This window comes from Neophocaena asiaeorientalis, unplaced genomic scaffold, assembly GCF_003031525.2.
Source record: "Neophocaena asiaeorientalis asiaeorientalis breed wild unplaced genomic scaffold, Neophocaena_asiaeorientalis_V1.1 scaffold317, whole genome shotgun sequence".
In the NCBI taxonomy this organism is placed as follows: Eukaryota; Metazoa; Chordata; class Mammalia; order Artiodactyla; family Phocoenidae; genus Neophocaena; species Neophocaena asiaeorientalis.
This window is the reverse complement of record NW_020173114.1, coordinates 3,730,579-3,757,637: the sequence shown is the minus strand read 5'-3', so window position 1 is coordinate 3,757,637 and position 27,059 is coordinate 3,730,579. Positions and strand designations below refer to the sequence as shown.

The window sequence follows — 27,059 nt, the reverse complement described above, 5'->3', positions numbered from 1 at the left end:
AATTTAAGTAGACATTTTTCAAAGAAGAGCTACAAATGGCCAATATACAACATGAAAAGATGTCCAACATCATTCATCAATACAGAAATTCAAATCAAAACCACAGTGTGGTATCACCCAGTAGGATGGCTTTAATAAAAAGATGGACAGTAACAAGTGTTGGCAAAGATGCAGAGAAATTGAAACTCTCATGATTTGGTAGTGGGGATATGAAATGGTGCAGCTGCTTTGGAAAACATTTTGTCAGTTCCTCAAGAAGTTAAACATAGAATTACCCAGGAATTCCTCCTCTAGGTATATATCCAAACAAATTGAAAAATATTCATACAAAAACTTGTACATGAATGTTTATAGCAGCATTATTCATAACAGCCAAAAAGTAGAAACAACCCAAATATCCATCAACTAATAGATAAGTAAAATGTGGTAGATTCATTCAATGGAATATTATTCAGCCACAAAGAGGAATAAACTACTGATACATGCTACAACATGGATGAACCTTGAAAATATTATGCTAATGAGAGAAGCCAGTCACAAAAGATCAGATATTGTATTATTCCATTTATGTGAATGTCTAGGATAGGCATATACATAATGACAGGAAGTAGATTAGTGATTCCAGGGGCAAGGGGTAGGAAGAAATGAGGAGTGACTACTAGTGGGTTCATGATTTCTTTTTGTGGTGATGACAGTGTTCTGGAATTAGATAGTTATGATGGTTGTACGACCTTGGAAATATACTAAAAACCCACTGAATCATGTACTTTAAAAAGGTCTTTGTGGTATGAATTCTATTTCAATTAAAAAATTTTAACATCAGTTGTATTACTACTTACCAGCAAAAAAATGATAGAAATCATAATTCTGAAAATACCATTTACAATAGCATTAGAAATCTCAAATATCTAGTAATACAGTAGCAAAAGATATGAAAGACCACACTACAGAAAAACTAGAAATCTCATGGTGTATATGTTTAGATATAAAAAAGGAAGAAGGTTTCTGTCTATCTTTCAATGACTCCCTTTTTCTTAGAACTGACTGCCACATCACAGAAGTAGGTTGTTTGTCTTGTTTGTACTGCATTCTCCTCAGACCCCTGGTCTGGCCACTATTTTTCTCACAGCAAAATTATCAGGAACCAGGGTGACCTTCTTTCATTCAGTTCAAAGTCCAAATTCCTAGATGAAAAGAAATACCTCAGTTTAAGAAAGACAATTTAGAATTAGGACTGCACTAAGAGAATATAAAATCAGAGCTGTCGGTGGCCATCCTTTACCATGTGCAGAAATAATCAAAGTTAGCTGGACCATGTAAGAGAAGACTAAATCAGAGGTATAGAAAGAATCAAAGGTGAGAAGGCCAGAACTGAAGTTCTGATGAGTTTCCATTTCTTGGTTTCAGTCCCTCGTGATGCCTAGCTGCATTGCTGCTTTTGGATTCTGTGAGATAGCTATGTTCATGTAATACATTTCCACCACCCACCACATGGGTTTTTTTAAAAATAGCTTGAATTCTTTCTGTTGCTTGCAACTGTAGTGAAAATTACGATGTTTACTATACTTCCTTCTAGCATGAGACTTTTTTTTTTTTTTTTTTTTTTTTGGCGGTCCGCGGGCCTCTCACTGCTGTGGCCCCTCCCGTTGTGGAGCACAGGCTGCGTCCCGGACGCGCAGGCTCAGCGGCCATGGCTCACCGGCCCAGCCGCTCTGTGGCATGCGGGATCCTCCCAGACCAGGGCACGAACCCGCGTCCCCTGCATCGACAGGCGGACTCTCAACCACTGCGCCACCAGGAAAGCCCTAGCATGAGACTTTTATGAGAGCAAAAGTCCCCCACATTTTCAGCATAACCCTGTGGAAAACAGATAAAAGATGCTTCCTATCAGGCAAATGTTTTATTATACACATACCCCCTTCACATACATATATTATACATAAAACCATCCTAAATCTTATGAACATTCAGATTATATAATTCAGTTCTTATATGCAAATTCAAGTATCCCCAAATAAAGTTGTATAATTATACCTTTATATATAACATACATACACTATCTGCATTTTCTTTCTCAGTAACTTACACAATGAAGGGGTCACAGATTTACCCTACTAAGGTTGTGACAACAGCCTTTTCAAAACAATACAGATTTCAGTTTTTCTGACCTCTTGTCAGACCATTTTATTAAATGATAAAAACTGATATTTAGTTCAGAGAATATAGTTGCTAAATGATTGTTTCCAAATGTGCTTGTAGGTTCAACAAATATTTTAATATTTTATACTGTCAAATTGTAGGACCATATTTAAAAACAGAAGTATGCACCTTAGAGTACAAATATAATTAGAAAATTTTTTTATGCTTCCTACAACTCTTTCAAAAATATTTATTTTTTAGTTGTTTCTCACAGTTATAGTCCAAGAGATAAAATTTTTGGAAAAATATTTTAGCTGTTTTTAAGATTAGGCAGTGTGAAAAATACACCTTTTTAGTTGTAAATTTTTTTAACTTTTATTTTTATCATTTAAACTTCTTATCCTTTAAATGCATTCTCAATAAGAAATATGGGCTTTGTTTACTTTGAAGAAAATTGATTTGACATTAATAAGTTCATCTGCATTTGCTATGCCATTTTGAGTGTGAACATTTAATGTACTTGAAGAATGCAAGGATAAAACCAGTGCCCAAGCAGTTTGGAAGTGTGCACATTTAAATACTAGTCAAAAGGCAGTCTGCTTTTCTTTGTACTCTGGTGTATACATGCATTAAATTGCAAAATCAAGGACTCCAATTCATTAGTGCTATCCTTTTCTTGATAAATAACAAAATGGTAGTGTAATATTTGACAAAAAAAACGAAAGGAGATTTGCTTTCTCATTTAAAAAGTAAAATTATAAAGTGCATAAATATGATTAGCATATATCAGGAACTGCAAAATAAAAAGTAATATTCTTTTAAAAATATTAATTCCAGTAGCTTATGCACCGACCACATTATTTGAATTTATAGTTAGGATGTGAAGCTGTGTCAGGGATGCCTCCTATTTTTAATTTTTTTCTGGATTTTTTTTTTTTTAAGCAACTGACCCTTACCCCACTGGTCATTATCGACCCTGTTAAAGTAATTTTAAGTATTTACTTCAAATATATTTCTAGTTCATATTAATGATTCATTTTGCTTTAAATACTTGGAAACGGGAACTTTAAAAACATGTAAATTAATATATTATGTGACAGAACTAAGAAAATATATTCATTTCAGATTATGATAGTGATGGGGTATGGGATCTGTTAATTTTATACCTAAGTGTACAGCTTAGGTCAGTTTTCTCTCAGAACCTTTTTTTTCCTTCAGAACCTTATTTTTCCAATTGACAATCTCTGTAAGCTTGTGTTTGTTAATAAGACAAATTCAGACAGTTCTCAGACTTAGGGAGTGGAGTTGCACTTATGTATAAGTGGAGGAGCACTTATATTTTCTAAGTATCATTTCTAACAGAAATACAGTAGAAGTTTTGTCACTTGGGTAGTAATAGCCGTATGCTAGTATTCTGTAAACAAACTTGTATATAGTTCTCATTCCTAGCAAGACTCGCCAACACTGCCTTGAAATTTTGGGGTGTCCCCAGAATCTCTATAATTAGATTTCCAGATCCTAGTTAGTTTCCACCACTGGGAACAAATGTGTATAGTCATTGTGCGCCATCTTGTGGTAATGTTTAGAAGTTCATCTATTAGAAATTGTTGGATAAGGGACAAAGTGACTCCTTATCACTTACTTCAAAACAACAACCTTCAAGGGGTTTCCTCCTATTCTTCCCACCCCACAAACTGTAGATTCCTTCCCTAAGTAAATTAAATGCATTATATGGGGAAAACTAAGGCAGCTAGTATAACTAGTAAAGCAGGGTGGTTGAGAGATCAGGCTCTGGAATTAGACCACCTGAATTAGAATCTCAGATTTGCTACTTATTATTTCATAGTTTTGAATATGTTACTTAACCTCTTTATGAATTAATTTTCTCATCTGTGGAGATATAATAGGACTGCTGTATAGGCAGACAACCAAGGATGAAGAGACATTTGAGGAAAATGTGGGACATGTGAAAGAAAGCCCAAAATAAGTAAACAGAAAGTGGACAAAAGAACAACCGGATAATTCAGAGATGTAATAAAACGTAATATAAACTAATCAGTAACATCAGAGAAATTAAAGACTAAATTGAAACCATAAAACAGAATAGCATGCTGTGAAAAAAATAAAAATTAAAGAAGAAGAGCGAGCACAGGGAAGTAAAAATTATGATTTAAAAAAAAAAAACAAAACAGCTTAGCTGGAGAGCCAGAAAATAAAATCAGTATAATCTGAATGAAAGCAAAAAGACAAGGAGACAGAAAACATGAGACAAGAGGGCAATCTGGAGTCTGATACCCGACTAATAAAAGTTTCAGAAAGACAGAACAAACAAATCAGAATAAATAATTTGAGAAGATTCACTAGACTTAAAGTGAGACATATATCTATGCATCAAAAAGGCTTACTTAGTGCTGGTTAGGATGAATGAAAGAAGATCTACAAAGGAAGCAACGTTTCAGAACATCATGGATAGAGAGAAAATCATAAATGTTTCCAAGGAACAAAAATTGAAGCAGTTTTAATGTTTTTATCAGCAACACTGGATGGTAGAAGACAGTGGACTTAAAAATCCAGGGGGAAAATGATTTCCAATCCCGTGTTCTATACCCAGGAAAACTATTAATTACGTGTGAAAGTAAAATAAAGACATCTTAATACATTCAAGGATTCAGAAAGTTTAACTCTCATACATCCTTTCTCAGGCAGTTGTTCTAGGATGAGCACAATCAAACAAAGCAGTTAACCAATAAAGAAAAAGTCAAAGAATCCAGCAATAGTGGATTCAGCCCAGAAGCTTAATGAAAGGAAGTTCCAGGATGACAACTATAGCACAGGCCTAGATTGCATTGGGAGGAAGATGGAGGGCTCAAGAAAGGAGATATATATTGGGGGAGTAAATGGGTGAGGTGTTTTCATATAGTTGCCTTTATCTTTGAAATATTGAATGAACTAAAAAAACTTTAGGTAGATATTGCTAGACTAAAAGTCAGTAAAACTTCAGGGAAAATAATATGTTGCTCAAGAAAGAAAAGCACTCCACTTGATTCTGCATTAAAAATATTTTTACCTTCTATGTATCTCTCGAATTAGTCCATTCTCTTTGAATCTACTAATACTACCACTCTAGACTGTTACTGTAATTTTCTTTTATCTGCTCCGTCCTCTCTCAAATCCGTTCTCCTACAGTAGCCTCTTAACTAGTTTTCTTTTTCTTTTTTTTTGCGGTACACGGACCTCTCACTGTTGTGGCCTCTCCCGTCGCGGAGCACAGGCTGCGGACGCGCAGGCTCAGCGGCCAGGGCTCACGGGCCCAGCCGCTCCGCGGCATGTGGGATCTTCCAGGAAGGGGCACGAATCCGTGTCCCCTGCATCGGCAGGTGGACTCTCAACAACTGCGCCACCAGGGAAGCCCTTAACTAGTTTTCTTGCATCTACTCTGTCCTCTCTCAAATCTGTGCTCCATACTACACTCCACAGATTGCTTTTTTCAAAATGCAAATTCAGTTATGTCCCTTCTTTGGTTAAAACACTTCAGTGGCTCCCCATAGCTCCTAGAATAAAAGATCCACATCATTAACATCCACTACAAGATTCCATACTAACACTAAGTCAATCAGTTCCTAAGTAGCAGTGGGGTGCCAGCTGCTATGTAGTCTTGCCTCACCTCCATAGGATTGACTGGTAAAGACACAAGCGACCCAAATATATTTAGATAGTTTACTACTTACGCAGACAGCAAAACATGATCAGCATGGTATCAGTTGCATGCATCCATAATCCCAGAGAATGACACTGAACTGGAGGGACCAGATGAGAATGATGGGTTGCTTTGTTTTTGAGGAGTCAACTCCAGGCTGCAGCTAAGCAACTTTATAGCCTACAGCTGTACCTGAAAGGGTCAAGGTGGAAAGTCCTATGCCTTACTAGAACCAGGAGACAGATGAGAAACTGCCTCATGACAGCCTTATGCAGGATAGGCAGCCTCCTGCAAGCTAAGGAGGCAGATGAGAAATAGCCTTTAACAGTTCCTCACAAGACTGGCTATCTTGACATGTCCCAGGGAGGATCAGAGGGCATTCTGTAACTAACTGAGTCTTGCCTAGGTGGAGACATGCAATCACCAGGGTGCCATGGTGGAGCTGTTTCCCTAGGAATATAGGCTGATCTTACTACCACTGTAGTCTCATCTCATGCACTCTCATTTTTTGAGCATCAGCCACATTGACCTTCTTTTAATTTCTCCACGTGTCATGCTTTCTCTTGTTTTTGAGCTTTTTCTTGAAAAAAAGCTTTCTCTTGAAAGCTTCTTCATATGCTATCCCTTTCTTTCTCCTACCCTTTGCCTTGTTAATGCCATTCTTTTTTCAGTCCTCAGTCCAATTATCACTTCATTAGGAAAGTCTTCCAAGACATTCCTGACCAGGACCATTCCCCCTGTTATGTAGCATTGTGCCCCTCTCCTTCATAGCACTCAGAACAATTTTATATTTACTTGTATAATCTTTAATTAATGTAATAATAGAGATAATACATACACTAATGTATTAGTTTATTACTTAATTTTAAAATGCTATCACAGACGTAATTTCATTTTATCTTTTTACCTCTGTGAGGTAACAAAACAGGTAGTATTATTTTTTTAAATAAATTTATTTATTTATTTTTGGCTGCTTTGGGTCTTCATTGCTGCGTGCGGGCTTTCTCTAGTTGGGGTGAGCGGAGGCTACTCTTTGTTGTGGTGCACGGGCTTCTCATTGCGGTGGCTTCTCTTGTTGTGGAGCACGGGCTCTAGGTGCACAGGCTTCAGTAGTTGCAGCACATGGGCTCAGTAGTTGTGGTGCACGGGCTTAGCTGCTCCGCGGCATGTGGGATCTTCCCAGCCCAGGGCTCGAACCCGTGTCCCCTGCTTTGGCAGGCGGATTCTTAACCACTGCACCACCAGGAAAGTCCAAAACAGGTAGTATTATTTTTAATCCCTGCTGTTGTTGTTGTTTTTAACAGAGAACAATCCATATTAGAACTCATGTTTTCTTACTCTAGTTTAGGGTGCCCTGTACTTCACCACTGTGTTTTTCATGTAAATACATTAAATATAAAGCAGCATACAGTAGGTGAGAGGGGCAAAGAAAATGCCATAAGGGCTTGAAGGAGAGAGAAATCACTTCCAATTTAGGTGATCAGTATAGATCTCCATGATAGAGGTGCCATTTGAGTTGGTCGTGAAAGCAGATAGATAGGCTTCTGGTAGACAAAGAAGGGTCTTCTAAGACAAGAGGTAATATCAAAGGTACAATCATAGAAAGGCTTGGGACTATTTGAACACTAATGGCAAGTGAATGTATGTTTTTGGATGTAGGGTTAGTATGGGTGCTAGAAGGGAGGCTAGAATTACATTGTAGAGGACCTTAAATGTGGAATTAATTTTGTTGGCAGCAGGAAGTAACTAACGTTTCTAAGTGGGCAAATTATCTGATCAGAGTTGAATTTTGGGAGGATTAATTAAGCAACAGCATATAGATAAATTGTAGCATGGTAGGACTGGATTCAAGGAAAACAGAGATCACGAACTGGGGCAAAACTTCTCAACCAGTAAGCCGTGACATACCTTGTAAAGTATAACATTGAAACCTTTCAGACAAGGATCACTAGGAGCATACCTATATTTGAGGAAAGTTAGGTATTTTTTAATTTGCTGCAGCAAAGGAGAGCACAGCACCTGCAGAACTGTGGGTCATCTCAGGGAATTGCGAGGAGCCTATTATAGGAGTTCAGCTTGTGCCAGGTGATTCTTAGAAGGGTTTGGGAGAAGCAGAGATCAGTTCTAGATTGGGTGCTATCAGCAAGTGGGATGTTGGATATTTTGGTATATCTTATCTTGGAGATGGGAGAATTAAAAAAATAGTAGTCATTTATGTTAGCCAGAAGAGGGAGATGTTTAGTTATTTTTGTGGTTCTTCAGCGTCCTTGTCTCTACTTTCAGAAATAATTACACACTAGTCTTATATCTGTCTTCTACTATGATCATAGAGTGGCCTTATCTGATTATTGTTTATATTCTGCCGAAATTGTTTATGTTCAGTTGGGAACACTATGGTTCAGCTGTCAGCTACCAGCTGCCAGGGTTATTTTATTACTTTTTCAGTACCCAGTACATTGATCTGCTCAGCCCCCAAGGCATCTAACCAGTTGCCTCATATGGTGAGCAGCCTTATTCATTTACCCCTGGGTGCTATACATATATTATCATTGTTCAGATGTGCCATGCCTTGAAAAAGTTGATTGAGCAACACACTGAAAATGAAGAGTAAAGGACCGAGAAAGATTACAAAAGTTTTCAGATCTCTTCACTACCTCCAACATTTCTAATTTAAAATCTGTGCTCCAGCAAAAATAAACTGATGTGTTTCTATAGTCTGTGGTTGGTTGCCTTTGGATATTATGCTGTCTATCTGGAACATCTTCCTCTGGTCCCCTTCTCATGTCCAGATCCTGTCTGTCCTTCAAGGACCACTTCAAATGTCTCTCCCTTCTCCCATGTTACTCGGAGAGTTAAAATCAAGAAAAAACCTACTTAAATATAATAAATGAAGAATAGATTATATATTTCAATATATTAATTCTAGCTTAGAGGTCAAGCTGGAAGCAATCTCTCCTTTCTATGAATTCATATAGCAAATTTGTTTCTATCCCTAAAGCACTTATTTCTAACATTTATTAAATATGCATGGTGTCCTATCTACTAGCTGCTGTCAGTGGTACCATCAAAATGCCATGAGGTTTCTTTCTTTCCGGGTTCTTCAGGCTTAAGTATAAAGTAGAAAAAAAAGTTTCAAAACTCCACCCTCATTCTTATCTCATTCAGCAGGAGTTAACTGATGTTCAGTGATATTTGGTTCTATTTATATCAGGGAGGTTAAGAGAAGCTTATAGGTGACTCAGTGCTCCTTGTGAAAAGCTGGGATGGGCCCCATAGTGGGCAGGGACTGATTGTTATCAGAAAATCTTTTTAAAAATACATATTAAAGGGGTTAACTTTTGAGGGAGTGTGAAAATCATAATCTTTTTGTACTGCCAGAAAGGACAGAGCTGTATAAAAATTAATTATAATTAGTCACATTAATAGATGTAGTGAAAAAGAGGCTTTCTTTTCTTATATTAATTTAGGAATGACTGCCTGCAAAAAACCTGGGAACCGAGAATGTAAACATCACTGTAAAAATAAACATACATGTGGACACGACTGCTGTGAGTTCCATAAAACAAGTTTATTTCAGGTTTTAAAAATTGAAAGGTCATTGAAGAATAGTAGTAATATCCTAATTATCCATGTATGATATTTATATTATGCAGCTTATAACTCAAATAATTTTCTTTCTTTTGTGGTTAACATTTTTAAAAAGTAAATATTAGATTAGAATTTTGAAGAAATTTGACTTTATATGAACAATACATAAAGTTTAACTTAAACAATCTAGAATTTCTTCTCATAGGTAAAAATGGAGTTGCACAGAAGTCAGAAATGAAAGAGTCAACAGTTTCTTCATATTTATCTGATTTAAGAAACAGAAATGCTGTTTCATCTCTTCCTCCAGTGAAACGTCTAAAGGTTAGTTTTAATAACATTTATCCCTTGTTCTGTAATTAAATGTATATGAATATCCCTTTTTTCTGGGTATCAGGTAGGTATCCACAGAGTACTTTAGAGTTACATAAAGGCTTGAGTAGGAAAATGACTATTATTCATAATACTGTTTCTATAGGAAAAGATACTATAGTTTTTAATAATTAATCTATAAATCTACTTTTGGTGCATAGGGGCATAGTTATGCATCCCTTTGCTTCATTAGCCTCTTTTTTTTTTTAAACCAGAGAAGAGGGATATGTAGCTTGCTTTGGTTCAGCAATTGAAACTAGAAACTCTTGCCCTTTTGTGGCTCCATCTGTGGTGGACTGCGCTGGAAAGTCTGAAGTTGATTTTGATTGACGCACATAGATGAGTACTGAGCAAAAGTCTCCCTTTCAAGTGGTGAAGAAATGGGAGTCCCCACTGGTTGATAGGATAGTCACTAGCAGACTTACTCTAAGCCTAAGTCATCATATCCAGGGCAAAATAATTGATCAGGCCACAAAACAGAGCGAAGAAAATGGCGGAGTGCCTGATTCTTTTCTAGGTCTTTTTTTTTTTTTAACATCTTTATTAGAGTATAATTGCTTTACAATGGTGTGTTAGTTTCTGCTTTATAACAAACTGAATCAGCTATACATGTACATATATCCCCATATCTCCTCCTTCTTGAGTCTCCCTCCCACCCTCTCTATCCCAAACCCTAGGTAGTCACAAAGCACTGAGCTGATCTCCCTGTACTATGTGGCTGCTTTCCACTAACTATCTATTTTACATTTGGTAGTGTATATAAGTCCCTGCCACTCTCTCACTTCGACCCAGCTTACCCTTCCCCCTCCCCGTGTCCTCAAGTCCATTCTCCACATCTGCATCTTTATTCCTGTCCTGCCCCTAGGTTTTTCATAACCATTTTTTTCTTTGTTTTTTTTAGATTCCATATATATGTGTTAGCATACAGTATTTGTTTTTCTCTTTCTGACTTACTTCACTCTGTATGACAGACGCTACGTCCAACCACCTCACTACAAGTAACTCAATTTCATTTCTTTTTATGGCTGAGTAATATTCCATTGTGTATATGAGCCATGTCTTCTTTATCCATTCATCTGTCAGTGGCCACTTAGGTTGCTTCCATGTCCTGGCTATTGTATTGCTTTGGCTATTCAGGGTCTTTTGTGTTTCCATACAAATTGTGAAATTTTTCGTTCTAGTTCTGTGAGAAATGGCATTGATAGTTTGATAGGGATTGCACTGAATCTGTAGATTGCTTTGGGTAGTATAGTAATTTTCACAATGTTGATTCTTCCAATCCCAGAACATAGTATATCTCTCCTTCTGTTTGTATCATCTTTAATTTCTTTCATCAGTGTCTTATAGTTTTCTTCATACAGGTCCATGTCTCCTTTGGTAGGTTTATTCCTAGGTATTTTATTCTTTTTGTTACAATGGTAAATGGAAGTGTTTCCTTAATTTCTCTTTCAGATTTTTCATTAGTGTATAGGAAGGCAAGAGATTTCTGTACATTAATTTTGTACCTGGCAACTTTACCAATTTCATTGATTAGCTCTAGTAGTTTTGTGGTAGAGTCTTTAGGATTCTCTATGTATAGTATCATGTCATCAGCAAACAGTGACAGCTTTACTTCTTCTTTCCGATTTAGATTCCTTTTATTTCTTTTTCTTCTCTGATTGCTGTCACTAAAACTTCCAAAACTATGTTGAATAATAGTGGTGAGAGTGGACAACCTTGTCTTGTTCCTGATCTTAGTGGAAATGGTATCAGTTTTTCACAATTGAGAATGATGTTGGCTGTGAGTTTGTCATATATGGCCTTTATTATGTTGAGGTAAGTTCCCTCTATGCCTACTTTCTGGAGTGTTTTTATCATAAATGGGTGTTGAATTTTGTCAAAAGCTTTTTCTGGGGCTTCCCTGGTGGTGCAAGTGGTTGAGAGTCCACCTGCCAATGCAGGGGACACAGGTTTGTGTCCCGGTCTGGGAAGATCCCACATGCCACGGAGCAGCTGGGCCCGTGAGCCATGGCTGTTGAGCCTGCACGTCCAGGGCGTGTGCTCTGCAATGGGAGACGCCACAGCAGCGAGAGGCCCGCATACTGAAAAAAAAAAAAAAGCTTTTTCTGCATCTATTGAGATGATCCTATGGTTTTTCTCCTTCAATTTGTTAATATGGTGTATCACGTTGATTGATTTGCATATATTGAAGAATCCTTGCATTCCTGGGATAAACCCCACTTGATCCTGGTGTATGATCCTTTTAATGTACTCTTGGATTCTCTTTGCTAGTATTTTGTTGAGGGGTTTTGCATCTATGGTCATCAGTGATATTGGCCTGTAGTTTTCTTTCTTTGTGACATCTTTGTCTGGTTTATGTCCTATAAATATCAATTTAGTCCATCCTGTTTAACGTATCATTTAAAGCTTGTGTTTCCTTATTTATTTTCATTTTGGATGATCTGTCCATTGGTGAAAGTGGGATGTTAAAGTCCCCTACTATGATTGTGTTACTGTCGATTTCCCCTTTTATGACTGTCACCATTTGCCTTATGTATTGAGGTGCTCCTATGTTGGGTGCATAAATATTTACAATTGTTATATCTTCTTCTTGGATTGATCCCTTGATCATTATGTAGTGTCCTTCTTTGTCTCTTGTAATAGTCTTTATTTTCTAGTCTATTTTGTCTGATATGAGAATTGCTACTCCAGCTTTCTTTTGATTTCCATTTGTATGGAATATCTTTTTCCATCCCCTCACTTTCAGTCTGTATGTGTTCCTAGGTCTGAAGTGGGTCTCTTGTAGACAGCATATATGTAGGTCTCATTTTTGTATCCATTCAGTCAGTGTATGTCTTTTGGTTTAAGCATTGAATCCATTTACATTTAAGGTAATTATCGATATGTGTGTTTCTATTTCATTTTCTTAATTGTTTTGGGTTTGTTATTGTATGTCTTTTCCTTCTCTTGTGTTTCCTGCCTAGACAAGTTCCTTTAGCATTTGTTGTAAAGCTGGTTTGGTGGTGCTGAATTCTCTCAGCTTTTGCTTGTCTGTAAAGGTTTTAATTTCTCTGATGAAGCTGAATGAGATCCTTGCTGGGTAGAGTAATCTTTGTTGTAGATTTTTCCCTTTCATCACTTTAAATATGTCTTGCCACTCCCTTCTGGCTTGCAGAGTTTTTGCTGAAAGATCAGCTGTTAACCTTATAGGGATTCGCTTGTATATTGTTTTTCCCTTGCTGCTTTTAATATTTTTTCTTTGTATTTAAATTCTGATAGTTTGATTAATATGTGTCTTGGCGTGTTTCTCCTTGGATTTATCTGTATGTGACTGTCTGTGCTTCCTGGACTTGACTGACTATTTCCTTTCCCATATTAGGGAAGTTTTCAAGTATAATCTCTTCAAATATTTTCTCAGTCCCTTTCTATTTCTCTTCTTCTTCTGGGACCCCTATAATTCGAATGTTGGTGTGTTTAATGTTGTCCCAGAGGTCTTTGAGACTGTCCTTAAATCTTATTTCTTTATTCTCTTCTGTGGTAGTTATTTCCACTATTTTATCTTCCAGGTCACTTATCTGTTCTTCTGCCTCATTTTTTTTTTGCTATTGATTCCTTCTAGAGAATTTTAAATTTCATTTATTGTTGTTCATCTTGTTTGTTTGCTCTTTAGTTCTTCCAGGTCCTTGTTAAATGTGTCTTGTATTTTCTCCATTCTATTTCCAGGATTTTGGATCATCTTTAGTATCATTACTCTGAGTTCTTTTTCATGCAGACTGCCTATTTCCTCTTCATTTGTTTGGTATGGTGGGGTTTTACCTTGCTTCTTCATCTGCTGTGTGTTTCTCTGTCTTCTCATTTTACTTAACTTACTGTGTTTGGGGTCTCCTTCTCACAGGCTGCAGGTTTGTAGTTCCTATTGTTTTTGGTGTCTGCCCCCAGTGTCTGCTTGGTTCAGTGGGTTGTTTTGGCTTCCTGGTGGAGGGGACTAGTGCTTGTGTTCTGGTGGATGAGGCTGGATACTGTCTTTCTGGTGGGTAGGACCGTGTCTGTTGGTGTGGCTGTGACCTTATTATGATTTTAGGCAGCCTCTCTGCTAATGGGTTGTGTTGTGTTCCTGTCTTGCTAGTTGTTTGGCATAGGGTGTCCAGCACTGTAGCTTGCTTGTCGTTGAGTGGAGCTGGGCTTTAGCGTTGAGATGTAGATCTCTGGAAGAGCTTTTGCCATTAGATATTACGTGGAGCTGAGAGGTCTCTGGTGGACCAATGTCCTGAACTCAGCTCTCCCACCTCAGAGGCACAGGCTGACACCCGGCCAAGAGCACCAAGACCCTCTCAGCCACACAGCTCCGAAGAAAAGGGAGAATAAAAGAAAGAAAGAAAAGAAAATAAATTAAAGTTATTAAAATAAAAAATAATTATTAAAAATTAAAAAAAATTAAAGTAATAGAAAAAGAAAAAACAGAAAGAAAGAAAGAGGAGAGCAACCAAACCAAGAAACAAATCCACCAATGATAACAAGCACTAGAAACTCTACTAAAAAAGAAAAAACAAACCAAAAAAAACCAGACAGGCAGAACCCTAAGACAAATGGTGAAAGCAAAGCTATACAGACAAAATCACACAAAGAAGCATACACGTACACACTCACAAAAAGAGAAAAAGGAAAAAAATATATATATCGTTGCTTCCAAAGTCCACGGCCTCAATTTTGGGATGATTCGTTGTGTATTCAGGTATTCCACAGATGCAGGGTACCTCAAGTTGATTGTGGAGATTTAATCCGCTGCTCCTGAGGCTGCTGGGAGAGATTTCCCTTTCTCTTCTTTGTTCGCACAGCTCCCAGGGTTCATCTTTGGATTTGGCCCCCACCTCTGCGTAAGGGTAGCCTGAGGGCGTCTGTTCTTCACTGATACAGGACGGGATAAAAGGAGCAGCTGATTCGGGGGCTCTGGCTCACTCAGGCGGTGGGGAGGGAGGGGTACGGAATGCGGGGCGAGCCTGCAGTGGCAGAAGCCAGTGTGACGTTGCAACAGCCTGAGGCACGCCATGCATTCTCCCGGGAAAGTTGTCCTTGGATCACGGGACCCTGGCAGTGGCGGGCTGCACTGGCTCCCAGAGGGGAGGTGTGGGTAGTGACCTGTGCTTGCACACAGGCTTCCTGGTTGCTGCAGCAGCAGCAGCCTTAGCATTTTATGCCCGTCTCTGTTGTCTGCACTAATAGCCGCAGCTCGTGCCCATCTCTGGAGCTTGTTTAGGCGGTGTTCTGAATCCCCTCTCCTTGTGCACCCTGAAACAATGTACTCTTGCCTCTTAGGCAGGTCCAGACTTCTTCCCGGTCTCCCTCCTGGCTAGCTGTGGTGCACTAGCCCCCTTCAGGCTGTGTTCATGCAGCCAACCCCAGCCCTCTCCCTGCGCTCCGACTGAAACCCGAGCCTCAGCTCGCAGCCCCGCCCATCCCGGCGGGTGAGCAGACAAGCCTCTCGGGCCGGTGAGTGCCGGTCAGCACCGATCCTCTGTGCGGGAATCTCTCCGCTTTGCCCTCCGCACCCCTGTGGCTGCGCTTTCCTCCGTGGCCCCAAAGCTCCCACCACCACCACCCCCAGTCTCCAGCAGTGAAGGGGCTTCCTACTGTGTGGAAACTTTTCCTCCTTCACAGCTCCCTCCCGCTGGTGCAGGTCCTGTCCCTATTCTTTTGTCTCTGTTTTTTCTTTTTTCTTTTGCCCCACCCAGGTACGTGGTGAGTTTCTTGCCTTTTGGGAAGTTTGAGGTCTTCTGCCAACGTTCAGTAGGTGTTCTGTGGGGGTTGTTCCACATGTAGGTGTATTTCTGTTGTATTTGTGGGGGGGAAGGTGATCTCCAAGTCTTACTCTTCCGCCATCTTGAAGGTCTCCTCTCTAGGTCTTTTATAAGAAAGAAGATTCTCAGTCATGAGGCTAAAACAAGGAGAATATTGGGAAACATGGAGAGGTTTACAGTTTGAAATGGCAACCACCTTTTCTGAGACAATTATTTTTTAGTGTCCCAAGTTTTTCCTACCTTTTTTTTGTACTTATTCCATATCATCCATCCCTCCCTTCATCCCTCCCTCCCTCCCTCCCTTCCTTCCTTCCTTCCTTCCTTCCATATTCATCGAGCACCAAGAATGTGCCAAGCACTATAGTAGGTGTAGAAGATCCAGTGATAAGACCGTTTTAGTCCCAGACCTCATAAAACTTACAGTTTGAGTGAAGGATACAAATAAGTAAATAGGCTTTTTCAATACAGTGTGATGAGTGATTCTGTGACAGAAGTGTAAGATAACTTGAACTTATAGAAAGTGCATTCACTCCACATTTGATAGGCCAGGAAAGGATTCCTAATAAACGTGATTGAGACCTGAATGATATATGGGCATAAGCAAGCATGGAGAGGTGTGTACCAGAGTGGTGGTAAAGAAGGATAGAAAAGTATTTCAGCTATAGAGAATATGCAGTGGTTCAGAGCTGAGAAAGAGATAGAGATCTTTTTAAAAACTGAAGTAATACGGTATATCTGGAGTTCATTTACAAGTAGGAGGGTGGAGAAAGATAAGGCTGAAGAAGTAGGAGCTAGATCATGAAAACATTTTTGCTATTTTAAGGATTTGGATTTTATCCTGAAAGTACTGGGAAATCACTGAAGGGCTTTAATCAGTGGCATGATGGGAACCGCATTTTATAAAGTTCACTCTGGATGCAATGTAGAGAATGCATTAGAGGATAATAGAAAAGGAACATAAGGACTCATTAGGGAGGTTTTGCAGTAGTCCAGGCAAGACGATGGCCTAGTCTAGTGTAATGGCAGTAGCAATGGAGAGAAGTGGCTGGGTTTAAGATTTTTCAGAGGTATAAACAACTACCTTGCTACTTATTGGTTATAAGGGGTGAAGTAGAAGGAATAAAGATGATGCCCTTCTGGCTTGAGCAACTGGGAAAAAAGTGGGGCCTCACTAGGGTAGAAACTCTAAATGGAAAACAAATTTGGAGGAATAGAGACATGATAAGTTCATTTGGGAAATACTGAATTTAGAGGCCTACAAGATGTCTAGGTAAAGATGTTCTATAGACAGTTGGATAATAGCCGCTTGAAAGTCAGGAGAGAGTTGAGCTAGAAAATCAAGAAAGAGAGCTAAGCTCAAATCTACAGAGAGCTATAGATTTGAGAGTCATTCATGTGTAGATGGTAATTGAAGCCATGGGAGTAAATGAGATCTATGATTGAGAATGAGTGAGAGTGAGAAGAGAAGAAGGCCTCGTGATGAAGAACCATGAAGAATATCAACATTTAAGAAGGGCCTGAGAAGGAGATTTGAGTTGAAAACTAGCTTGAGTTTCTCACAATTTATTGGTTTGGGGACTATATGTATCAGCAGGAATTTTGCTGTTTGGCTTATTTGTTAAAAGGTGTATTGATATGAAATTGATAGTTGAACTTGTTAATTTTTCATTAATAGATGCAGATGAATAAATCTCAAAGTGTGGACCTTAAAGAGTTTGGTTTTACTCCAAAACCTTCTCTTACCAGTATATCAAGGTACAAATATAATGTTAATATCTGAGGTAAAATATTCATCATAAACTCTCTGTTCCTCCAAATAGTCATTTATTCAGAGAAAGATGGTTACTGGCTACCTTTGAATCACAGTAATCATTTAGTTCCATAATGAGGTAATTACATCAGGAGAGTTTTGTTATCTTTTACACCCCAAATTTATTTAGAACTCTGCAGTAATAAGGATACTTTAACATTGATCTAATCTGCTCTTTCCTGGAAAACTACCCATCCTATGTGTCATGCCTCCAGGCTCTCTCTGCCTTCTAAACTTAACAGATGACAAGAGTATACTTTAAAAAGAGAAGTCATGTTGGTGTATAAAGTCTAATATTTTCCATTTAGGGGCCCACTCTATATTAATAATACCTCAGATTTATAAAATACTTTATAATTTAAAAATTGCATGTTTGTGCATTCTTTCTTTTGAACTTAACAACAACCTGGCTCATAAACCAAGGTATTTTTATCCTATTATATAGATGAAATAACCAAAGCTCATATTCAGAGGGCCCTAGATGATAATTCAGCATTCTTTTCCTATTATGATACCTAAAAGGTAACAGTATATGTAATTTCCTTCCAGATAAGGGCATTCTACATGCTGGGATGACATTTAATATACTTAAAAACCAGTACAGAACAGCCGCTGACCAATCAGAATAGATGCCAACACTACTTGAAGAGATCCTAACTTTTGTTATCTAACTGAAAGAAGCATTAGAAATAAATTTTTAAGTCTACACACAAATAGCAGAAATCTACCCAATGGGGGAATGTAAAGATGACTAAGTGACCTAAGTAGTTGTCACTTCCATTAAACACCTATTTTTTTACCTTTTACTACTCAGGCTAGTACAGTTTATCATAGAAGTGTTGAGTGGCTGAACCAGTTTTTTCCCATTTATATGAATCAGTAGTTTTCGAAGTCAGATTAATTTTAATATTTTCTTTAACATTTTTATGGTTTTATTTATCTTTATAAAGGTCAGAATATTTAAACATACCCGAATTGCCTATAATGGAGCAGAGGTATCAGCATGAGATCTACACAAAAGGTCAACAACCAGAACCATCTGCATATCAAGACAAAGGTAAATTACTGTTGATATTGACTTGAGAGAGAAAATGATTTCTCACTACTTTGGATTGACAAGCAATGTTATTGAAAAACCAAAATCTAAAGTTATGATTATTAACTTGGCAACATTTTTCTCTTCAGTTATTGAAGCAGTTTCAAATTCTTAGGTCTGTTATTTCAGATGGTCTTGTTGTGTCTATCATAGATTCCTAAAAAATCTTTTTGTACATAGCATTGACTATTTTAATTTAAAGATAACATGAGGGCGCTTCCCTGGTGGCGCAGTGGTTGAGAGTCCGCCTGCCGATGCAGTGGACGCGGGTTCGTGCCCCGGTCTGGGAAGATCCCATATGCCACGGAGCGGCTGGGCCCGTGAGCCATGGCCGCTGAGCCTGCGCATCCGGATCCGCAACGGGAGAGGCCACAGCAGTGAGAGGCCCGCATACCGCAAAAGAAAAAAAAGATAATATGAGGAAAAGCTGAGAATATAAGGGATCTTAGGATATGCAAAGTATTAAAATGCTGAACGATTACTTTTATGTGTCTTTAGAATTATTTGAAATAATTTTTTATTTATAAAATTAGTCCATTTTATAAAATAGCTGTGTGACCTTGGGAAAATTATTTAACCTCTTTGGGCGTTAGTCTTATCTTTAAAATTAAGGGATTAAATTGGGTGACCTTTAATATCTCTCTAGTTCTTAAACCTATGATTCTTACAATCTCTATGATATGTGAGACTATAACCTAGTTTGTGGGATATAGCTGGTTTGTAATATAGATTTGCTTTTTATCTGTGTCTGTCATTAAATTAAAGAGATAATGCATATAAATTCTTCAACTTTGGGCCTGTTTCATCATTTCTCCGGGTCCTGCCATTAATAGCACCATTTCTCTGGGTCATGCTACTATACTAATAGCAGTCTGTTAAAACATGTGAGAAATAATTCTGGCCACAGAGTTGTTTGTTCAAGTGGCTGTATGTAGAAATGGTAAACTTGGGATTTTCTAAAAACAATTTCATGTGTGTGTTGTTTTTGACTTCTATTGCCACTCTTTCCTTCATTCTTTCACTCTATTGCTTTCTCTGGCCATAATTTAAGATCTTAGGTAGGCAAGGGCTGGAGTACCCATCACCCCTTATGACACCGTGGCAGCCATTAGGCCCAATATCAGATCAAGAAAAATCCCCTGGTCTTACCTAGACTATCAGAACGTTTATCCAATTTGTTCAAAGCCTGAAAATATTATTACAACATGAATAGAAGGTGTAAGAGTGTCAATCCTCTTATTTTTATCTCTCTTCAACCTGTAGCCCTCTAACTTATTCCTTGTATGGCTGATCTATTCCCTGCCCTTCTCCACACCAGAGTTTGTCCTTCCCTACTTTCATGTTGTCTTTACATAGTTTTTCTACTTTTATTTCTTTCCCACCCACTATTCCAAATGTGATTTGTATTATGATATAAAAGTCTCATCTAGATACTTTAAACCCCAATAATAACTATATCCCTCTTTTACTGAATGCCCCCCCACCTTTTTTAAAGAAGCTGTATAATATAGTAGTTCAACTTACAGGATCTAGAGATTATCTGTCTAGGTTCAAATCCTAGCTCATTTAGTAGTTGTATGACTTTTCATAGTATACTTACCCAGTTCATCTCAATTCCCTCATCTGGTTATATTTTAGGGATTTTAGGGTTAAATGAGATAATATATATAAAGCTCTTAGCATAATATCTGGTACTGTTATTAATATTAATTGAGTATATTCATTATACTTTTTCCACATTAGTCTTTGGTGACAAAACATACTTTAAATGTATTCAAATACTGCTCTTAAGAATGTTTTAAGAAAAACATGGCAATTTTTATCATCTGTATTCCAGGTGCAAAAAGAGAAGAAGAAAAAATGTCAGAAATTATGAGAAAGCATGTTGAATTGTAAAATTTAAATTGTAAGGGACCTTTGTGCAATTTCTCATTTTACAATGAAAGAAGCCAAGACTCAGAGATTGAATGACTTGCCCAAAATTACATATCTAATTAACAGCAGGACTAGAAATAGATTTCATATCTCTTGATTCCCAGGCAATGCCATTTCTATAAAATGAAATTGACTTTTAGTTATCAGTGGAGAATTGAAAATCAAACCTGTAATATACAAACTCTTTCAACTTTCCACCCCCCCAACTATTATATTTCTCTGTTTCTGCACCCATCCATAACTCTCTATTTATTTTGAAAGAAGAATTATCTTTTCTTCTATTCAAAGTTTATCTCTCCACCTGTAATCGTAATCTTTCCAATTCTGCCCCCTCTGGGTCTTTAGAAGACCAGCTATCTCTCTCCTCTTGCCCTTATTTTCAGTATCTTCTCCCTGTGGCCTCTTTCTTTTCAGCATATAAATATGCTCAAGTCTCTTCCTTCTTTAGCTGCCAGTCCCCATCTAGCCAGATGGTCTTCTTCTCTTTATATTTCCACTGCACTTTGTACCTACTTCTCTTTTCAGGACATAGCATACTGTGTATGTGTATCAAGGCACAAAAGTAGAATAATGTGTACTGGAGTTGTAGGTACAGTTGAAGGATAGAGAAGGATTTGGATAGTGAAGAAAAGGAAGGATAGAGGTTATTTAAAGTGAAGGAAACTCACTTTAAATTTTACTGGAGCAAGCTTGTACTAGCTTGTGAGATGATTATTAAATTTGGGGGAATCAGGCATCATTAAAGTTTAATTATATAAACTTTCAATTAAGTTATATTAAACACAAAGGTTATAAATATTAAAAACTAACCACTTCCTAATTATTCTACTACATTTTACTGTTATCTGTATTCTTGAGATTATTTGCATCTATATTTATATCTGTATGGTGGAAATACTGTATAAAGGGGTGCTATTGTGCATTTCTTCCCAACTTTGCATTCAGTTATGTCACATTTGTAGCTTGGAATCAGTCATGGTGGGAATACTTATAGAATGGAAATCAGCAAACACTACAAATCAGGGCCTAACTTATTGTTTTGTTTATTGTTTATACCTAAGAAAGTGATGGAGAAAATGACAGTAGTGCAAACTTAATTTATCAGTGTGTCATGTCTGTAGCCCTTATATTGTGGATAGCAAGAACAATTGAAGGAATATTCTTCTAGCATTTGAAAATTATTATCTAATTCAGCAAGGAAATTGCTTAAGGCTATGGGGGAATGAGTGAAATCCCAACATATGTCTTTATTGTTTTACTTTTATTAAAGTCAACAAAAATATCAAACAACGCTCGAATTGACAAATGAATGTGAGAACTACATTCATTTATCAATTGTAACTATAGGTTGATACAGATACAAGAGTTTGGCAAAATTCAATGAAAACGTTCAGTGATAATCAATTAGATATATGGAATTTACAGTTAAGCATGCTGTATATTTTATCATTATTTGTAAATTGTGTGCTATACATCCTTTACATATAATACATATATATGCATAAAATTTTTTGGAGAAGCGAGTTATTGAATATTTATTAATCACTGCTATGGAAAACTGTACAAGTAAAGACATTTAGTCCCCATAACAATCATATGTATTAGGTACTATTATTAATTTATTTGGTTGTGTTGGGTCTTAGTTGCGGCAGGCAGGCTCCTTAGTTGTGGCTTGCCAGCTCCTTAGTTGTGGCATGCGAACTCTTAGTTGTGGCATGCATGTGACATCTAGTTCCCGGACCAGGGATCAAACCCGGGCCCCCTGCATTGGGAGCGGGGAGTCTTAACCACCATGCCACCAGGGAAGTTCCATGTTAGGTACTATTATTATCCCCATTTTGCAGAGGAGAAAACTAAACTCAGAGTTTAAATTACTTGTCTAAGATCATCCAACTAGTAAATGATAGAGGTGGAATTTTCACCCAGGTAGTCTGGCTCTAAACCCAGGCTATAAACAATGGATAACACTGAGGATATTTTAGAAGGAGAAAAATAACGATATATTTTCGTAACAATACTCAAAATTAACTGCTTGTAGGGAGAAGAGATGGGGGAGGAAGCCCATTTTAGAAGCTATTACAATCCAAACTTGGAGTAAGATTATTCTTATGTAGGAATTAAGAGGGAAAATTAATTGTCTAGAAGAATACCTTGAAAATTAAATTTAGTGCAGCAGTCAATCACTACATGTAATACAGTAAATAAAATTGTTGAATACAATACTCAGCAGTGCTTTAGAACACTACTACTCAAGACCTCTGTTTAGCAGTTGAAAGATGTGTTTGATATGTCAATAAATAATGATGCTTAAGGTTTAAAAAGTGCCTATACTCATTTATACATACACATGACAGATTTTTCTAGACGGACCTATTCTACAACTTCAAATGAGAAAGCCCCTCAAACAATGCTGTTCAATAGAAATCTTAATGCATCTGAAAACCAGGATTTGACAGATGCGGTTAAAAGTAATTCTTCATTTTCAGAAGTTTTGAATGTGAACTTTGAATTGGGAAATGAAGTTTGGGATGATTTTGATGATGAAAGCTTAATAGAAGTTACTAGCTTTTCAACTGATACCGAGAAGACAAAAACATCAGGTAAATAGCATGAAATATATTTCATTTGTATGTATTTTTGTATATATGTGTGTATTGTATTTGAAATATATGTTAGAATGAAATAATTTTATGAGAAATTATTTGAATATTTTTCAGTTAAGCTTTTGGGACTAATTTTCTTTTTCTTTTTTGTGTGCTTACTTAATTAGTTTCAGTTTGTTAAGATTATAATTTTTAGCAAAAGTAAAATTTGACCCTCCCACAAATAACATTTCCTATCCCTAGGGACAGAGGTCAAGGTTATTCCATGATGACGATATAGGAAATGAGCTTTTTCTATTCTATTGCTCCTTATCTTGTTAAAGGCTCTATTCAAATTCAGATTGTTTATCGAATTTTCCCTCATAAAACAGACTATCCTGCTCTCCATTTTAAGATCTCATGTAGTCTGGTAATGTTTGTGAAAAACAAAAGTGTTCCAATTTAAAAAATATTCTTTTTTCACATGCTAGCAAAAAACATAAAAGATAACTTTTATTTCTAATAGAAATAGTGACTTTTCAAGTATAAATAAATAAACAGGAAAAGATTAGTTTCTTTTGTATTAGATATTGTGCTTAAATCATATACAATCCAAAAATAATGGGACTAGGCCTTTGAGTTACTGGTGAATCCACTCTATTTCACCAAAACAGAGAAGTGAAAATCTTGGTAAGTATAAGACTAGATAGGGAGACGGAGATACTCTTTCCCAGGATGGCTGACAGATGGAAATCAGTCCCTTGCAGACCATTGAAAATATTGAATGAACTTCGACTTGATCATTTACATGGCTTAAAAATAAATAAATAAATAAATGATAGTGGTTGGGGACCTTTTAATATAGTGACTAATAAGCTAATCTATGTGTTTTATAGATTTATTCTCTTAGCTTTGCTCCTTTGTTTTGTCTATGCACATTAAATTTGATTATTGAGAAGAATTTTTCATTCTCTCCTTAACCAGATCATATCTGTTTGGAGAGATGTTCTACTCTAGAATAGAATACAGATATTCTATTCGATTTATTTCAAAATGTTATCTTTTTACCTAGGATTTGGAAACCCTTTGAGTTCAAGAACCAGGGAAAGTAAGCTACCCTTTGAAGAATCAAAAAGCAAATTCCAAAGAGAAATGTCAAACAGGCAAGTTTTAGAACTTTATTTTCAAACACTTACAACTTTATATCCTCCTGACATGTAAACGGAGATGGGGATAAAGTCATTAGATGTCAGAGAAGCAATAGGGTATTAGCCAACTTAAAGCCTCTTAATCTTAGAGCTGTGTTTCTCAAAGTGCTGTTGTCATACCACCCCAAAATCAAAATTACCCAGGGGTGCACATTAAAAATGCACATTCTTGGGCCCCATGCTAGACTTACTGAATCATGGTCTCTGGGGCTGGAGCTGAGGAATCTTCACTTTTTATAAGATGTGAAAACTGAATAGGAGTTTGACAGGTAGAAAAGAGGAGACTAAGGCATTCCAGGTAGAAGAGTACATGTAAAGGGATAAGGCTTGAAAAGGCATCCCATGCTCAAGGGTCAGTAAAGTGTGGTCTGTGTAGCCATAGAATTAAGGCTGAGATTGCTGAGGTCTGTGAGGGGCCATGAATGCCATATTTAGATACCTGTGCTGTATCCAGTAGGTCAGGGGTCACAAGCTCAAACTGCCTTTGGGATTTCATGGGCCAAGGTTAACTGTAGAGTGTCCCATCTAAAGGGAATAATAACCACTACTCTGCTCCAACCAGTTGTTGCTGTACAGGAAATGTGAGTCTAGTGTTGTCAAATATCCTGATTTTTAAAAAAAGCTAAGATCAAAAATTTATGTGACATCTCCTAAATTTTATTTTTGTGTATGGTGTTAGGGAGTGTTCTAATTTCATTCTTTTACATGTAGCTTTCCAGTTTTCCCAGCACCACTTATTGAAGAGGCTGTATTTTCTTCACTGTATATGCTTGCCTCCTTTATCAAAGATAAGGTGACCATATGTGCATGGGTTTATCTCTTGGCTTTCTATCCTGTTCCATTGATCTATATTTCTGTTTCTGTGCCAGTACCATACTGTCTTGATTACTCTAGCTTTGTAGTATAGTCTGAAGTCAGGGAGCGTGATTCCTCCAGCTCCGTTTTTCTGTTTCAAGATTGCTTTGGCTATTCTGGGTCTTTTGTGTTTCCACACAAATTGTGAAATTTTTGGTTCTATTTCTGTGAAAAATGTCAGTTGTAGTTTGATATGGATTGCATTGAGTCTGTAGATTCCTTTGGGTAGTAGAGTCATTTTCACAATGTTGATTCTTCCAATCCAAGAACATGGTATATCTCTCCATCTATTTGTATCATCTTTAATTTCTTTCACCAGTGTCTTATGGTTTTCTGCATACAGGTCTTTTGTCTCCTTAGGTAGGTTTATTCCTAGGTATTTTATTCTTTTTGTTGCAATGGTAAATGGGAGTGTTTCCTTAATTTCTCTTTCAGATTTTTCATCAGTAGTGAATAGGAATGCAAGAGATTTCTGTGAATTAGTTTTGTATCCTGCTACTTTACCGAATTCATTGATTAGCTCCAGTAGTTTTCTGGTAGCATCTTTAGGATTCTCTGTGTTAAGTATCATGTCATCTACAAACAGTGACAGCTTTACTTCTTCTTTTCCAATTTGGATTCCTTTTATTTCTTTTTCTTCTCTGATTGCTGTGGCTAAAACTTCCAAAACTATGTTGAACAATAGTGGGAGAGTGGGCAACCTTGTCTTTTTTCCTGATCTTGGTGGAAATGGTTTCAGTTTTTCACCATTGAGGACGATGTTGAGTGGGTTTGTCATATATGGCCTTTATTATGTTGAGGAAAGTTCCCTCTATGCCTACTTTCTGGTGAGTTTTTATCATAAATGGGTTTTGAATTTTGTCGAAAGATTTCTGTGCATCAATTGAGATGATCATATGCTTTTTCTCCTTCAATTTGTTAATATGGTGTATCACGTTGATTGATTTGCATGTATTGAAGAATCCTTGCATTCCTGGGATAAACTCCACTTGACCATAGTGTATTATCCTTTCAATGTGCTGTTGGATTCTGTTCGCTAGTATTTTGTTGAGGAGTTTTGCATCTATGTTCATCAGTGATATTGGCATGTAGTTTTCTTTCTTTGTGACATCTTTGTCTGGTTATGGTATCAGAGCGATGATGGCCTCGTAGAATGAGTTTGGGAGTGTTCCTCCCTCTGCTATATTTTGGAAGAGTTTGAGAAGGATAGGTGTTAGCTGTTCTCTAAATGTTTGATAGAATTCTCCTGTAAAGCCATCTGGTCCTGGGCTTTTGTTTGTTGGAAGTTTTTAAATCACAGTTTCAGTTTCAGTGCTTGTGATTGGTCTGTTCATACTTTCTATTTCTTCCTGGTTCAGTCTCAGAAGGTTGTGCATTTCTAAGAATTTGTCCATTTCTTCCAGTTTGTCCATTTTATTGGCATATAGTTGCTTGTAGTAATCTCTCATGAACCTTTGTATTTCTGCAGTGTCAGTTGTTACTTCCCCTTTTTCATTTCTAATTCTATTGATTTGAATCTTCTCCCTTTTTTTCTTGATTAGTCTGGCTAATGGTTTATCAATTTTGTTTATCTTCTCAAAGAACCAGCTTTAATTTTATTGATCTTTGCTATCGTTTCCTTTGTTTCTTTTTCATTTATTTCTGATCTGATCTTGATAATTTCTTTCCTTCTGCTAACTTTGGGGTTTTTTGTTCTTCATTCTCTAATTGCTTTAGGTGTAAGGTTAGGTTGTCTATATGAGATGTTTCATGTTTTTTAAGGTAAGATTGTATTGCTGTCTTTTGGTTGGAGCATTTATTCCTTTACATTTAAGGTAATTATCAATATGTATGTTCCTATTTCCACTGTCTTAATTGTTTTTGGTTTATTATTGTAGGTCTTTTCTTTCTCTTTTGTTTCCTCCCTGGAGATGTTCCTTTAGCATTTGTTGTAGAGCTGGTTTGGTGGTGCTGAATCCTCTTAGCTTTTGCTTGTCTGTAAAGCTTTTAATTTCTCCATCAAATCT

General features: G+C 37.2%; 1 protein-coding gene across 1 annotated transcript in view; it reads left to right on the top strand.

Moving 5' to 3' along the window:
* Window positions 1-27,059, top strand: part of HFM1 (helicase for meiosis 1) — a 118,426-nt gene that overhangs the window by 84,698 nt on the left and 6,669 nt on the right. The window contains exons 30-35 of the mRNA XM_024743640.1: window positions 9,304-9,384; window positions 9,630-9,745; window positions 17,243-17,322; window positions 18,328-18,434; window positions 22,895-23,008; window positions 24,063-24,153. Coding sequence (XP_024599408.1) covers window positions 9,304-9,384; window positions 9,630-9,745; window positions 17,243-17,322; window positions 18,328-18,434; window positions 22,895-23,008; window positions 24,063-24,153 — 589 coding nt within the window. The remainder of the gene's footprint in view (window positions 1-9,303; window positions 9,385-9,629; window positions 9,746-17,242; window positions 17,323-18,327; window positions 18,435-22,894; window positions 23,009-24,062; window positions 24,154-27,059) is intronic.